Here is a 14,556-nt window from a genome sequence, read left to right on the forward strand (position 1 = left end):
CGCCAGGAGATTCCTACCCAGTGGTGGGGTGGGTCCCATAACCCGAGACCACTCAGAGCCCAGGGACCCCAGAAGTGGTACCAGCCTGGCCTAGAGGAGGTAACCCCAAGCCAGGGAGGAATGTGAAGGGCTCAGTACCCCCTCTGGAGGAAAATTTTGAGGAACCTTGTTTGAGGCGGTCATTTCCTAAGCTAGCCTTCCAGTCTGAGCCCCAGCCCCAGCTTCTGGACTTGGACAGTCCCTCCTGTCATCAGCCATGGGTGGCCATGCAGGGGAGCCTCAAGATGGCTGAGGGTTTGGGGATGACCCCAACTCCCTCTCCCACAGCAGGGTCAAGAGGCTCACTGGGAGGAGTGAGGTGGGATAAAGCCCAGCTCCAGACACTGAGAGGCCTGAGTCTGGCTTTCAGATACTGGCCTTAGGATGGTCCTCAGGTCTTGTGAGGGGTGTGGGTCAGGCTTTGGGTGTGTGAGCCTCACTGACAAGGGACAGAGAAATGGCCGAGGACTTCCTTCAAAGCTTCCTCCTAGTGGTTCTGAGCCTCCTCCCTCTGATTAGCACCCAGGCCAGGTGGGATACCTTGGTGCCACAGTTCTCCTGTGTCCCCATATCCCAGGCCAGGCTACTAGAGTGATGCAACTCATGAAGTGTTTGAGAGTTATTAGACTGAAAAGAAAGCAGAGGCCACACCATGTCACAGGTGACTTTTATAGTTTGGGAAGTTTGGTGCCACACAGGAGCGGGCTGACTCTGCCTGCCACCCTCACTGGGACTTATGGTTGGGAAAGACTCTGGCCTTGCAGGAGTTGGGGATGGGGAGGGATAGGAGACTTTGCTACCAGAGTCTAGGGCCCTCACTGTTTTCACACTGACTACCTGCAAACACACACCTCTGTGTGTTTACTGCTCCTAACTAGGGGATGCCAGTCTGTAGGGGAGCCTGCCCTAGCCCGACTGCCCATCTGGTTTTTCTAAGTTGGTCCTGCCTTTGGGTCGGGTTCGGGGAGCTGGGCAAAGCCCCGGTTCCCTAGAGACTAATGACTGGCAAGCGATCCTATGCAGCTCCAGGACTCAGGCTTACCCCCAACTTTCCACTCCCCAACCCTTACATTGGGCATAGGAGGCCTCCTCCGGCCCCAGGCTGAGGGCCTAAGGGAGCCGTTGAGAACCTTGGCCAGGGCTAAGCAGGGCAGTGCCCACCAGCACCGCTGCCATCCCGCGCGCGCCTGCTCTCCAGTGGGATTCTGCCCTTAAGGCTCCGCCAGGGTCGGGGCGGGGCCGGTTGGGAGGCCCCGCCCCCAGCCCGCCCCCGGCCCGGGGTGCGAATCCGGTGCCGGCAAGCGGCTGGCGATGCTGGAGGTTCGCTAGCCGAAGCGGCTGCATCTGGCGCCGCGTCTGCCCCGCGTGCTCGGAGCGGATTCTGCCCGCCGTCCCCGGAGCCCTCGGCGCCCCGCTGAGCCCGCGATCACTTCCTCCCTGTGACCAACCGGCGCTGCAGGTGCGGGGCGGGCCGGGCTGGGGGCGCTTCCCGAACGCTGGTTGTGGGGCCTTGGGGGATTGTTTCCCTGGCTCGAGGTTCGGGATGCAGAGTGTGCGGGGGCGCAGCGAGGGCTCGAGGTCCTGGCGGGGTCAGAGCGCGCGGGCTTTGCAGATTTGGGGGACGGAGTGCGGGGTCGGGCTAAAGTTCCCCACTACCTCGGACGGCTTGGGGGTTCTGGGGGGAAGCTTCTGCGGCTCGGAATTATGAAAAGATTAACCCTCGAAGATTCGTGGTCCCCCGTGAGGATAGGGGCCGAGAGCTGAGCCGTCCCTCCCCGTTCCCAGAGCCGCCTCCAGCCCCTCCCAACTGTCCCCGGGCCCCTTCCCTCCCGCTTAGCAGTCACTAATTTCCATGACAACGGAGAGTTCTTTATGGGCGACAACCCGGAGGGGGCTGGGCGGGGCTGCCGCGGGGTGGGGGAGGAAGCTCCAAGCCCCTGGGGACCAGCAGCTCCCCAGCCAAAATTCAGCTTCCAAGCCTTCACTTGGGGGCCAGCCGGGGGTCCAGTGCATGGACCCACGTGCACGGTGGGGGTGGGGGCGCACATGTTCCTGCTGGGAGGTGCGGGGCTTGGTGCTCACACGTGTGCTTTCCGCATGTGTGTTGCTGTGCCAGCGGGGGCGAGCCAGCAGCACTTGAGAAAGGGGTCAGGGTGGCACCACGGTGGGGAGCAGGGCCCCTGGCTGGAGGTGGCTGGGATAGTGACAGCGTGAGCTTCTGCCTTCCCCAGCTTGTACTGTCTGGCAGAGACCCTGGGCTCTTGAGCCCCAGCCCCCTCCCCGCATAGCTCTGCCAAATTGCTTTTGTCCGCACCTCCCAGGCAGAGCCTGCTCCACCAGGTTCCTTCCTAAGGATCAGGGCCCTCTGTCCCACACTAAAAGCTCAGAGTCTGCAGTAGTCCAGTCCCTGTGCTGTACTCCCCTTACCCCCAAGTCCAGGCTTTGAGCCCCCAGAACTACCTTCAGAGACCTGGTGCCCTCCCCCACCCTCAGAGTTGATTCCTGGCAGCTCCAGCGACTTCTGAGCCTCAGTTTCCTCAACTGGGGAACTGGTGTCTCCACTCAGAGTCAAGTTGGTTTCCAGGGTGGGGCAAGGGTCTCCCTTTTCTAATATTTGGTGTGGACCCTTCAGGTGCCCTCCTAGGCTGGCTGTTCACATATCTCTGATGGCCGTACTCTCCAGCCCCATGCCCTGGCCACCACTCACAGGCAGGCAAGCAGTCCTCTGCCCTGGGAGAAGGCCAGATTCCATGGTTTCCATTTGGGGAAACTGAGGCATGGGGTGGGGAAGGGCTGTGCAGTTATCCTGTTTCTGGGTTGCTTGTGGTGCCGTTTCTGGCACTCATGGCAGGATCTGCTGTTGGGGGTTGGTGAGAGGGGATTAAGCAGAGCTGTAAGAGGGGCTCTGGGGACCCAAAGCCTGGAAAGGATAGCAGATGGGGGAGGGGTTGGCTGGGAGGGTCTAAGTACAGCTGGGCCAACTGAGAAGAGGGACTATAAAGGGAAGCAGCCAGGCATCCGAGCCTCATTTCCATCCCCCTATGCATCTGCCTTCAACATGTTGGACCAGCTTTACTTAAGCTGCCGTGATGGCAGAGAGACGGGCTGGGAACTGTCCTGACTGGGGGGCTGCAGCAGCTGGCCTCTTCCCCACCAACATGCTCCAAGGAGCTGGCCTCCTTTTGGCTGTGCCTCCTACGCCAAGTCCAGTGTATGTTTGGGGGATACAGGAGGGTGCAGTTTCGAAGGTCCTGGTACCATGGATAGCTCCTGGCCCAGGGATTTAGAGCACATCGCCATGGAGGCCTTAGGGCTCTGCTGGGCACCCATCCGCCCCCTTCAGAACTCCTGTCCACCTCCCCTTTCCTGCCCTTTGTGCCTGTGTCCCTTTTACTTTGTCATCTCCTTGCTCCTCTTCCATCACAGGTTCTGTCTTTGTCTGTGTCTCTGCCCCATTCTCTTTTTTCTAAATTCTCTCCATCTCCCCACCTCCCCTTTCTTGATGGGGACCTGGGTCACAGAACCTTGAAGAAGGAGCCAGGCTAAAGTCTCAGGAAATTCTTGAAGAAGGGACCTGACCAACACATCTCCCCTCCCCCTCCTCTTGTTTTAAAACTTCCATCACCATAGCAACCCTTTACTCTAGTGCCTTCCTCTGCATTTCCCCTCCTCCACCCACAGGGAAGCAGAGCCTCCAGTGGATTCTCCTTCAGGGGTTCAGAGATTTGGACCCCAAGTGCTTGGGAGGAGACAGCTAGCCTTTGGCTCTGCCTGCATGTTGAGAGCTAAACTGTCGGGATGTAGCACTGGACTGCATGCCCACCCCCAAGACTGGAGAGACCTCCCCACAATACTCCCTCATTAGATGGGCAAAATTCAGCTGTAGGAACTTCTACCATGATTTAGCTGGAGCCTGAGGCTCAGTCAGGGCAGCACCTTGACCGGTCCCCTGAAGCAATTGGATGGTGGTCTAGAAGCTTGGCCCTTGTTCCTAACAGACCTTGAGTGAGGTCTTCAGCTCCCCTGGTTCTGTGGGTGACACCTCAGCTGTGAGTTAAGCAGGGCTTGGGCTTCAGCATGTTCATTGCAGCAGGAAACCCAGCCCCAACCCTTGAGAGAGTAGAGCAGCAGAGAGGAGGGGGTGCCTGCAGGCTGGTGTTCACAGCTGCCACTAAATTAGGAGGTGTTGCCTACAGTTGTTGGGAGGCAGCTGGAGGCCTCTTGGGCCCCTCCTGGCCTCCCTAGATTTACTGCAAGCTCTGGAGCCCCACGTGGCAGGGAACCAAGGTAGCAGGAAACTCTGTTTATGTCTATGAAAGGTAGGGCCTGAACCAGGATGATCTCAGCGGAAGAGGGGACAGGACCCCAATGTGGGGCCTCTGGACCTCTTGGCCTTTGTCCCGTTTGGGCTTTCCCTGGGCCAGACTTGCCTAAAGATGCAGTAGAGTCCCTGGGGGACCATTTATCACCAGGGCACCAACAGAGCACCCCTCAGGATTGCTGGAGGCTCAATTCCCTGAGCCCAGTGGTCAGGCCCTGGGAGCAGGACGTAACTGGGGAGTGCTTGGCTCTCAGGCTCCATGAGAGCCAGCTGGAGGGCAATGGCGGCACCAGGGCCTGCACTCCCCACAAGCTCCCTTTGGGCAGCCCGTAGTGCATACTGTTCAGTTCCTCTGCAGAGAGTGGTGGGAGCCATGTCTCCAGGGAAACAGCTGTTGCGGAGCTCCCATGCCCTTCCATGGCCTAAATGTACCTGAGGAAGAGCTCAGATCCTGTGTTGCTGAGAGGAGAGCTCTCCATTGTTGGGTGTTGGGTCTGGGCCATGGGGGTGAGAAATACAAACCCCTTCCACTTGGCCTCCTCTCTTTCTGAGAGCTGTCCCTTGGCTGCTCCTCCCAGGTCTCCTTTGTTGCAAGCAGGTGCCCAGGGCTTGGTGCACACACCCGAAGCCTCCCAGGGAGCAACAGTGGATAGCAGATGGTGGAGTGGGGGTGGGCAGAGGGAATCAAGGTGCTAATTGAAAGCCAGGCCCCTCTTTCTCCTCTCTTTGCCCTGGGGCCAAGTCTGGGGCCCCAAGCCAGTATAGTTAGACTGGTGAGGAGGAGGAGGAGGAGGAGGAGGAGGAGGAGGAGGAGGAGGAGGAGGAGGAGGAGGAGGAGGAGGAGGAGGAGTGACTGGCTGAAATTTGGGCAGCCACAGTAGGGGGCAGGGGAGACAGATCTGTTCCCATCTCAGCCTTGAGGCTGCAGGACATGGCTCCAGGCTGACATTACGGGGTAGAAGCCTAGTTTTCTGTGCCTTTCATGAGACAGACCCCCATGACCAGCCCTGGACCCCAGTGGGCATGAATGCATATGCAGAGCCGAAAGCTGGGGCCAGGATCAGGGACAGTCATGCACAAAACCTCCCACCCACGCCACACTGGCAGAGCTGGGAGCTGTTGGAGTGGGGTGGGGGGTGGGGCATGGAGGTTGTGGAAGGTATCTCAGAAAAGGGCCATTTTGAGTCTGGCCTTGGAGCATCAGGATTGTTTTGGACAATGTGTTGCACAAACCACCTTATGATGTCAGAAATCACAATGAAAGAAGAGATTCAGTTCTGCTTTCAGCACCTCGCTCATGTGGCAGCTGCTCCACAGGAAAGCCAAGGTGGGCAGAGCTCTTGCCAGTGCCCACACTTCCTACCATTGAGTGGACACAGTTGAGCTGGCGAGTCACCTGTTGTTGGACATTTAGGTAGTTGCTGAATTTTTTTAAATGTTATAAATAACTCTGCCGTGACAAATAGGAATCTGACGGGAGGCTTTTGGGGGAAGGGCACTCTTGCCAGAGGGAATGGTGTAAGCAAAGCAACAGAGCTGGGGCACAGGTCCCTCCCAGCCTTCTTGGGATACTGCAGGCTAAGGTACCACCCTCCTGCCCAGTACACGGCCCTCAGTCTGAGATGACTGTTGCAGGCCCCCTCCCGCAGATGTCATGGTGTGAAAATGTGTGGCCGGCAATGGTAACTGGTTATGTCTCTGCTCTCAGCTGTGAGGATGGGATTCTGGCCACATGCTTCTCCCCAGTGGAGGAGTGCAGGGTTGTGGCCATGGTGGCAGACATGCAGTCAGTGAAGATCTTCAAAGCCTCTCCTTTGCCTCTGCTGTGCCTCACAAGACGGCTTAAACCCTGCCTGGAATAACGCTGATGAAATGTGTTTGTATTCCCTGAGCCCAAGCAACCCAGATGAAGGAATGATAGAATTTGTTCCCTAATGCTGAAGGCAAATCTGAGGGAGAATTTCCAGGGCTGTGACTCCTGGGAATCACAGCCTGGTGGCTGGCTTCTGCCTGGGAGGAAGCAAGTAGCAGCCAGGGTTGGCCATGGGGCTTGTTTGGGTCCTGGTCTTTGACTTTGGCTGGCAGGGTTCATCTTGCCAAGCTGCCTCCTCTGCCTCCTCCCTTCTCCACTACCTTGAGACTGTGAGTGCCTTCAGGTCGGGGAGCATCTAGGTACCCCCAGGCCCTAGCTCAGGCCCTGCACACAGCAAGTGCTAATTGGCATGGAGGGAAAACATGCACAGTCAGCAGAGGCAGAGCAATTTCAGCGCAGCGTCAGTGCAGAGCTTGCTGTAGCCCCAGTGTCACACTGACCGGGTATTATGGAGGCACACCCTGGCATCAGATCTGTGAAGGTCTAGTCACTAACCCCCCACCCCCACCTTTGAGCATGGGCTATGAGTGCCTTTTCCTTTGGACACTGGAGTCAGCCCACCTAGCACTACAGATGAGGATTGGGCTGTAATTGGCAGGGTTGCAGACCTGTGGGACACCGTGCCCCAGGTGTAAAGAGTGCCTAGTGCTCACTGAGCCAGCTATATCTGCTCTGTTTGGGGGCCTTGCACCTGGACCTGACAGCCCAGGTCCCCTGTGGGCCCCAGTGGGCATGCATGCATATGCAGAGCCGAAAGCTGGGACCAGGATCAGGCTTGTTTTGCCCTTCCTGCCCAGTACACCTGCATACCTCCTGGCAAATCTTTCCCTATGGAGTCCTAGTGCTGCCTCCAAAGCTTTACCTTGCCTCTCCACCCAGATTATCCCTCTGAGGCACCCAGATTATCCCTCTGAGGAATCACCCAAGCACTGAGCCTGAGTGCAGTATTTACTAAATTCATTGAAGTTATTATAGTAAAATAGTAAAAATTCGCACAGAAAATTAGTAAACAAAAGATATGTCTGCCCTTTTGACATCCAATTCTTTGCCAAGGAGAGAACTCTTATTTCCTTCAGTGTTCTTCCAGAAAAGAGTTTGTGAGGGTACATCAGTATGTAAACTTTAAAAAATTTACCCAAGCCAGGTGTGGCGGCTCATGCCTGTAATCCCAGCACTTTGGGAAGCTGAGGCGGGAGGATCACTTGAGCCCAGGAGTTCAAGACAGCCTGGGCAACATAATGAAATACTGTATCTACAAAAAAATTAGCCAGTGTGGTGGTGTGCACCTATGATCCGGTCCTAGCTACTCAGGAGGCTGAGGTGGGAGGATCGCTTGAGCCCAGGAGGTTGAGGCTGCAGTGTGATCATGCCAATGCATTCCAGCCTGGGTGACAGAACAGCCGGGCATGGTGCGGGTTCCTGTAATCCCAGATGCGGTGGGAGGATCGTTTGAGTTCAGGAGCTCTGGGCTGTCGTGTGCTATGCCAGTTGGGTGTCTACACTAAGTTTGGCATTAGTATGGTGACTTCTTGGGAGCTAGAGATCATCAGGTTGCCTAAAGGAGGGGTGAAGCAACCAAGGTCAGAAACGAAGCAGGTCAAAACTCCTGTGCCGATCAGTAGTGGGCTTGCGCCCGTGAATAGCCACTGCACTCCAGCCTGGGCAACATAGTGAGACTTGTCTCTAAAAAAAGAAAGAAAGAAAAGAAAAATAGGTCTTCCAGAATCCCCCCATGTGTCCTGATTCAATCATAACCCCTCCTTTTCTCTTAGAAGGCACCATTATCTGACTCTGCTTATTTCCTAGCTTTTCTTTATAGCTCTACTGCTGTGTTTGTATCCCCAGTACGGGTTTGTTCTGCCTGTTTGAACTGTCTATCAATAGACTCATACTATATGTATTCTTTTGTGTCTTTTTGCACTTAACACTGTGTAAGAGTCACCAGGTGGTTGGGTATAGCTGTAGCTCCTTTGTTTCCATTGCTATGTAATATTCCATTGTGTGACTCTATCACAGTACATCCTGTTGGTGGTGGTGTTTGGTCTGTTTTCAATTTTTGGTGATTACGTATATGACTACTATGAGCATTGTATGACTGTCCTGATGCACGAACGTGTGCACTTCTGTAGGCACGTATTTAGGAGTGCAATTACTGGTTCATAGGGTATGTTTGTTTGACTTTAGTGGTTTTACCAAATTGCTTTACAAAGGGGAGGTTGCCTTCTCCTAGCAGTGCTCACGTTCTTCATGTATCCACTAACACTTGTTAGCTCTAGACCTTCAGAGATGACTAGCAGGTGGGTGGGTGGTTATAGCCCCCTTCATCTGTAAAATAGCTGAAATTTAAATAAACTGTTTGATAAGTCTTTTTTTTGAGTGTATAGAATACAAAACTATTCCCTTATATATCAGTTTAATACATTTTTTCATATGTAGGCTGTTGTAGTTCAGGTAGCCAAGCTGAGTAGCTGGATGTCTAGCCAGAAAAGCAGGGGTAGGATCTGAGCCTGCCTATCCTCTAGCCCTTCCTGGTATGGTCTCTGCCCCTAGCTTGGCCTGAGCCAGGTTGGGGTCTCCCAAAAGCAGCCCCTATGTTGTGGGGAAGTGGAGAGTAGTACAGCTAAGCCAGACCCCACTGTGCCTACAGGTTAGAGCCTGGCGATGCCGTTTGGGTGTGTGACTCTGGGCGACAAGAAGAACTATAACCAGCCATCGGAGGTGACTGACAGATATGATTTGGGACAGGTCATCAAGACGTGAGTGCCGGGCCTGTCAGGCAGGGCTGGGTGGGCTGGTGGGCAGGGGCTAGGGAAGTGGGAGTGGAGTGCAGCTGATGCTAAGGCCAGGCCTGAGTGGGTGCCTGTCGGCTGCAGTGAGGAGTTCTGTGAAATCTTTCGGGCCAAGGACAAGACGACAGGCAAGCTGCACACCTGCAAGAAGTTCCAGAAGCGGGACGGCCGCAAGGTGCGGAAAGCTGCCAAGAACGAGATAGGCATCCTCAAGATGTGAGTTTGAGGCCTGGGATTGGGGCGGGGTGGGAGGCAGCAGGGAAGGGCTTAGAGGGCAAGTGGCCTCAGGCAGTCCCAGCCTCTGGCCAATTAGTCTGCTGTGGCCACTGTGGCAACCACAGCCTCTCCCAGGGGTTCATCCAGTCCTAACTACTGGCTCCCCTCCCTGTCGCCAGGGTGAAGCATCCCAACATCTTACAGCTGGTGGATGTGTTTGTGACCCGCAAGGAGTACTTTATCTTCCTGGAGCTGTGAGTGTGGGTCTGGGGACCCAAGATTCCCCAGCACCCAGGGCTTTCACCTGTCCCACCCTCTGCAGCTAAGGAAACCCCCTTTCTGGACCCTTGGCGTCCCAGGTCCCTGTGCCTTGCTCAGCCAGCTGCCTGGCGCAAGCAGCTCACCCAAGTGCTCCTGCCCTACCCCTGATTCTGCCCACGCCAGGCTCAGGGGCTGGTGTCCCTCAGGGCCACGGGGAGGGAGGTGTTTGACTGGATCCTGGACCAGGGCTACTACTCGGAGCGAGACACAAGCAACGTGGTACGGCAGGTCCTGGAGGCCGTGGCCTATTTGCACTCACTCAAGATCGTGCACAGGAATCTCAAGGTGAGGCCAGAGCCAGAGTCAAAGGGCCAGTTGGCAGCTGGGCTGGTGCTGGGGTGGGCAGCACCTCAGGGCCTTGGTCTAATCTCTAAGGTCCTCGTGGTGTCTTCTGCTCACCCACATGCTATTCTCACACCACAGCTGGAGAACCTGGTTTACTACAACCGGCTGAAGAACTCGAAGATTGTCATCAGTGACTTCCATCTGGCTAAGCTAGAAAATGGCCTCATCAAGGAGCCCTGTGGGACCCCCGAGTATCTGGGCAAGCAGGGGGTGGGGCAGGGGCAGGGGGATAATGGGGGGCAGCCTTTAGGGAGCTGCTCTGGGCACGGGGAAAATGTGCTCATCTCAGGAAGCTGGTGTGGATGGTACTGGACCTGGCTAGGCCTGATACTGACCAGCAGATGGACACTGTGTTTGTAGCCCCAGAGGTGGTAGGCCGGCAGCGGTATGGACGCCCTGTGGACTGCTGGGCCATTGGAGTCATCATGTACATCCTGTGAGTGGACAGATGGACAAGCAGGCTTGCAGTCAGATGGGGTGGGGGCATGTGTCTGTGGCCTTTCTGTGTGACCTTTCCCCCATGCAGTCTTTCAGGCAACCCACCTTTCTATGAGGAGGTGGAAGAAGATGATTATGAGAACCATGACAAGAATCTCTTCCGCAAGATCCTGGCTGGTGACTATGAGTTTGACTCTCCATATTGGGATGATATTTCGCAGGCAGGTGAGGAGGTGCCTGCCCAGCACTTGGTAGAACGCAAGGGAGTGGGGAGGGTGTCCTGCTCTCAGCTTCCTCTGTGGTATTCTGCTTCTGTCCCCCAGCCCATTTATCACCTCTAGACATTGAGATGGGGTGCCCATGACTATCCCCTCCTTGGTTTTGTCCACAGCCAAAGACCTGGTCACAAGGCTGATGGAGGTTGAGCAAGACCAGCGGATCACTGCAGAAGAGGCCATCTCCCATGAGTGGTGAGCAGGGTCCAGGGGAGGGTGGGAGAGGCCAGGGTCCCCCTCACACCTAGCAGCCCCATCTTTGAGGCCTAGAAGGGGTGCAGGCACCTAGAGCTCAGGCCAGCCCAGAGCTTCTGCCTGGTAGTCCCTGGATGCCTCATAGAAGGGCTGGGCAGAGTCTCCACAAAGGCTCATTCTCTCAGATCCAGACACACTTGCACCCTTTCCAGGATTTCTGGCAATGCTGCTTCTGATAAGAACATCAAGGATGGTGTCTGTGCCCAGATTGAAAAGAACTTTGCCAGGGCCAAGTGGAAGGTAAGGCTTGGATAACTCCCTTCTTGGCTCTATCCCAAGTATTCCTTCTGGCACTCAGTTTCTTGCCTGCATCACACCCCTGCAGCCACACACAAGCTTTTCTCAGGCCATCAGGTGTGGGTGTAGCCACTGTGATTACCCTAAGTAGGAGTGCTGAGCAGCTGAGTACTTGGCCCTGGGGTGGATGGAGGTGGCCAGGGGTACTATGGAAGGAGTTTGGTTTGGTCACTGCCAAGCAATGGATCCAGCAAGCCTCACCCTTAGCCTTTCTCCACTGTGCTCCTTTCAGAAGGCTGTCCGAGTGACCACCCTCATGAAACGGCTCCGGGCACCAGAGCAGTCCAGCACGGCTGCAGCCCAGTTGGCCTCAGCCACAGACACTGCCACCCCCGGGGCTGCAGGTGGGGCCACAGCTGCAGCTGCGAGTGGAGCTACCTCAGCCCCTGAGGGTGATGCTGCTCGTGCTGCAAAGAGTGATAATGTGGCCCCCACAGACCGTAGTGCCACCCCAGCCACAGATGGAAGTGCCACCCCAGCCACTGATGGCAGTGTCACCCCAGCCACCGATGGAAGCATCACTCCAGCCACTGATGGGAGTGTCACCCCAGCCACTGACAGGAGCGCTACTCCAGCCACTGATGGGAGAGCCACACCAGCCACAGAAGAGAGCACTGTGCCCACCACCCAAAGCAGTGCCACACTGGCCACCAAGGCCGCTGCCACCCCTGAGCCGGCTATGGCCCAGCCGGACAGCACAGCCCCAGAGGGCACCACAGGCCAGGCTCCACCCTCTAGTAAAGGGGAAGAGGCTGCTGGTTATGCCCAGGAGTCTCAAAGGGAGGAGGCCAGCTGAGTAGGCAGCCTGGTCAGGGGGGGCGGGGGATGGGCAGGAGGGTGGGAGAGTGGATGAGGGGCTTCTCACTGTACATAGAGTCACTGGCATGATGCCCTCGCTCCCCTATGCCCCCGCATCCCAGTGGGGCATACCTAGGGGTCACGGGAGAGCAGTCTCGTCTCCTGTGTGTATGTGTGTGAGTGGTGGGCAGGCCAGTGGCAGGGCCGGCCCCAGCCCCTGCATGGATTCCTTGTGGCTTTTCTGTCTTTTGCTAGCTTCACCAGTTTCTGTTCCTTGTGGGATGCTGCTCTAGGGATACTCAGGGGGCTCCTGCTCTCCTTCCCCTTCCCTTCTTGCCTCACCATTCCCCTAGGCAGGCCCTGCAGGTCCCACAGGTCCCACACTCTCCCAGGCCCTAAACTTGGGTGGCCTTGCCCTGAGAGCTGGTCCTCCAGCGAGGCCCTGTCAGTGGTCTTAGGCTCCTGCACATGAAGGTGTGTGCCTGTGGTGTGTGGGCTGCTCTAGGAGCAGATACAGGCTGGTATAGAGGATGCAGAAAGGTAGGGCAGTATGTTTAAGTCCAGACTGGGCACATGGCTAGGGACACTGCTCACTAGCTGTGGGGGTCCTCAGGAGTGGAGAGAATGAGTAGGAGGGCAGAAGCTTCCACTTTTGTCCCTCCTAAGACCCTGTTATTTGTGTTATTTTCTGCCCTTCCGAGTCCTGCAGTGGGCGGCCCTGTACCCTGAGCCTCATGAGCCTCTAAGGGAAAGGAGGAACAATTAGGACATGGCAATGAGACCTGGCAGGGCAGAGTACAGGCCCAGCACCCAGTGTCCCAGCCTTACTGGGTCCTTACCCTGGGCCAGACAGGGAGGGCTGATATCTCCTTGCTCTTCCTAGATGCCCACCCCCTACAATCTCAGTCCACAAGTCCTCTCCACCCTAGGGGGCTTGCTGCATGGCAATAACCCATAATCTGATTTGGGAGTTTGCCCTTTACAGGGGCAGATTTTCTGCTCAGTTCAACAATGAAATGAAGAGGAACTCCCTCTATTTCTACAGCTCACTTCTATCAGAGGCCCAGGTGCCTCAGAGCCACATTGAGTTGCTTTTTCTGGGATGAGGAAGTAGAGTTAAACTCCCCAGTTTCCTGAGGGAGGCTCCTGACAGGTGCCCTTTGTCAGACCCTACCACAGCCTGGACAGGCAGCCACACTGGTCCTCGCCGTTGCTCGGCACTCCGTGGTGGTCCTGTCCTTCTCCCTGCATGCCTGTGGGTCTGCTCTGGTGTGTGAAGGTCGGTGGGTTAACTGTGTGCCTGCTGAACCTGGCAAATAAACATCACCCTGCAAAGCCTCTGGCCACCCTCTCGCCTTTGCTTCCTCTGTCCTACTGGGGAGGAGCCCCTGGAAGGCAGTGGGGAGGGGAGAGGCTGGGAGCAGGTTCACAAGTAGTGGCTGGGAGTAGTAGTGAACAGTGCCCTGTGGATTTCTTGGGCTGAGAGTGAAGATCATCCTCACCACAGTGTATTCCTCAAAGGTGGTGGTGGTGGGGGGGGGTCTTCTGGATTCTAGAAATCCATGTGAGTAGTGGGTCTTGGGCTGCATTTGGACCAAGGAATACTCCCTGGGCTGAGAGCTCAAGTAAGGGCTGCTGTTTTTGACTCCTGTTGACCAAGGAGCCTTACTCTCGATTTAGGCATAGAGCTGGAATCTACCTGGGCCAGCCACCACAAGGACAGACCCTGCTCATAGCCAAAGATAGCTTGCCTGAGCTGGGGAGAGGGTGTAGGGTGAGCAATGCACAAAGATTCTATGCTGCTCTGTGTTGATTCCTTCTTTCTGTGAACACCTGTGCTTTCCACCTATGCCCCAAATGAAATCTCACTCTGGGTCTATTTCAGCTGGAGCAGATCAGCTTTATATTATGGGGCTATGCACAGGGTTTCTTCTGGGTAGAGGGAGTAACATTGCCACAGATACTAAGCCTAAAAACCCAAAAGTTGACTTACTCCAGCCCAGGTGGGCCTGGGTGAACTCACCAGGGATGCTGCTCTCTGTGAGGACCTCAAAGATAACCTCTGATGTGGGAATAATAAAAAGGATTTGTTAGTCTCTAGTCTTTGAAGCATCTGGGCCTCCAAAATTCCAACCCTACTACAGTCCCAAGCATAACTGATCCTCCTGAGAGCTAAGAGCTAAAGTCAGGGTACTGGCCCTACTGTCTCCAAACTCAAGGATAGTCATATCTTACTTGGATGAAGCCAAGGTTGGCCTGGGGTGACCTGAGGGACTGGGGCCTATGTGTCCATCTTTCCAGAATCGCCCGGAACTGAGGACTGAGAGGGTAGAGTATTTTGGTCTATGGGAACTATGGACCATAGCGCATGGTCCAGCACTGTCCAGAGCCCAAGGGACCCATCGGGACCATTGTTCTATTCCCTTGCGGCTGCGGTTTTCTCTGCCTTGGCCCAGTCTGCTTCGCGCCAGCTCTGGCGTGGGACCACAATGCGCTGCCTTGCCCTGGAAAAGGGTCCAGCTGGCAGCCTCGCTGCTCCCCGCCTTGATATAACGCTGCGCTCTCAAGCGGCAGGTCGAGTCCTCCCAG

At 56.0% G+C, this 14,556-nt stretch overlaps 1 protein-coding gene across 3 annotated transcripts; it reads left to right on the forward strand.

Annotated features, from left to right (window-relative positions):
• Positions 1 to 1,299: 1,299 nt before the first annotated feature.
• On the forward strand, positions 1,300 to 13,305 carry CAMKV (CaM kinase like vesicle associated). 3 transcript variants are annotated; one of them, XM_055276702.2, is made up of 12 exons: positions 1,300 to 1,498; positions 8,881 to 8,989; positions 9,107 to 9,238; positions 9,418 to 9,492; positions 9,706 to 9,844; positions 9,983 to 10,103; positions 10,265 to 10,340; positions 10,431 to 10,567; positions 10,734 to 10,812; positions 11,025 to 11,112; positions 11,402 to 11,513; positions 11,607 to 13,305. In XM_055276702.2, the coding sequence occupies exons 2-12, from the start codon at positions 8,895 to 8,897 to the stop codon at positions 11,963 to 11,965; spliced, it is 1,413 nt and encodes a 470-aa protein (XP_055132677.1). In that variant the 5' UTR covers positions 1,300 to 1,498; positions 8,881 to 8,894; the 3' UTR covers positions 11,966 to 13,305. The 3 variants fall into 3 exon arrangements, with proteins under 3 accessions (XP_055132677.1, XP_055132674.1, XP_063492682.1); XM_055276699.2 differs by having other exon boundaries at positions 11,402 to 13,305; XM_063636612.1 differs by lacking the exon at positions 10,265 to 10,340 and having other exon boundaries at positions 10,439 to 10,567.
• Positions 13,306 to 14,556: the final 1,251 nt, after the last annotated feature.

This window comes from Symphalangus syndactylus, chromosome 1 (assembly GCF_028878055.3).
Source record: "Symphalangus syndactylus isolate Jambi chromosome 1, NHGRI_mSymSyn1-v2.1_pri, whole genome shotgun sequence".
Taxonomy (NCBI): domain Eukaryota; kingdom Metazoa; phylum Chordata; class Mammalia; order Primates; family Hylobatidae; genus Symphalangus; species Symphalangus syndactylus.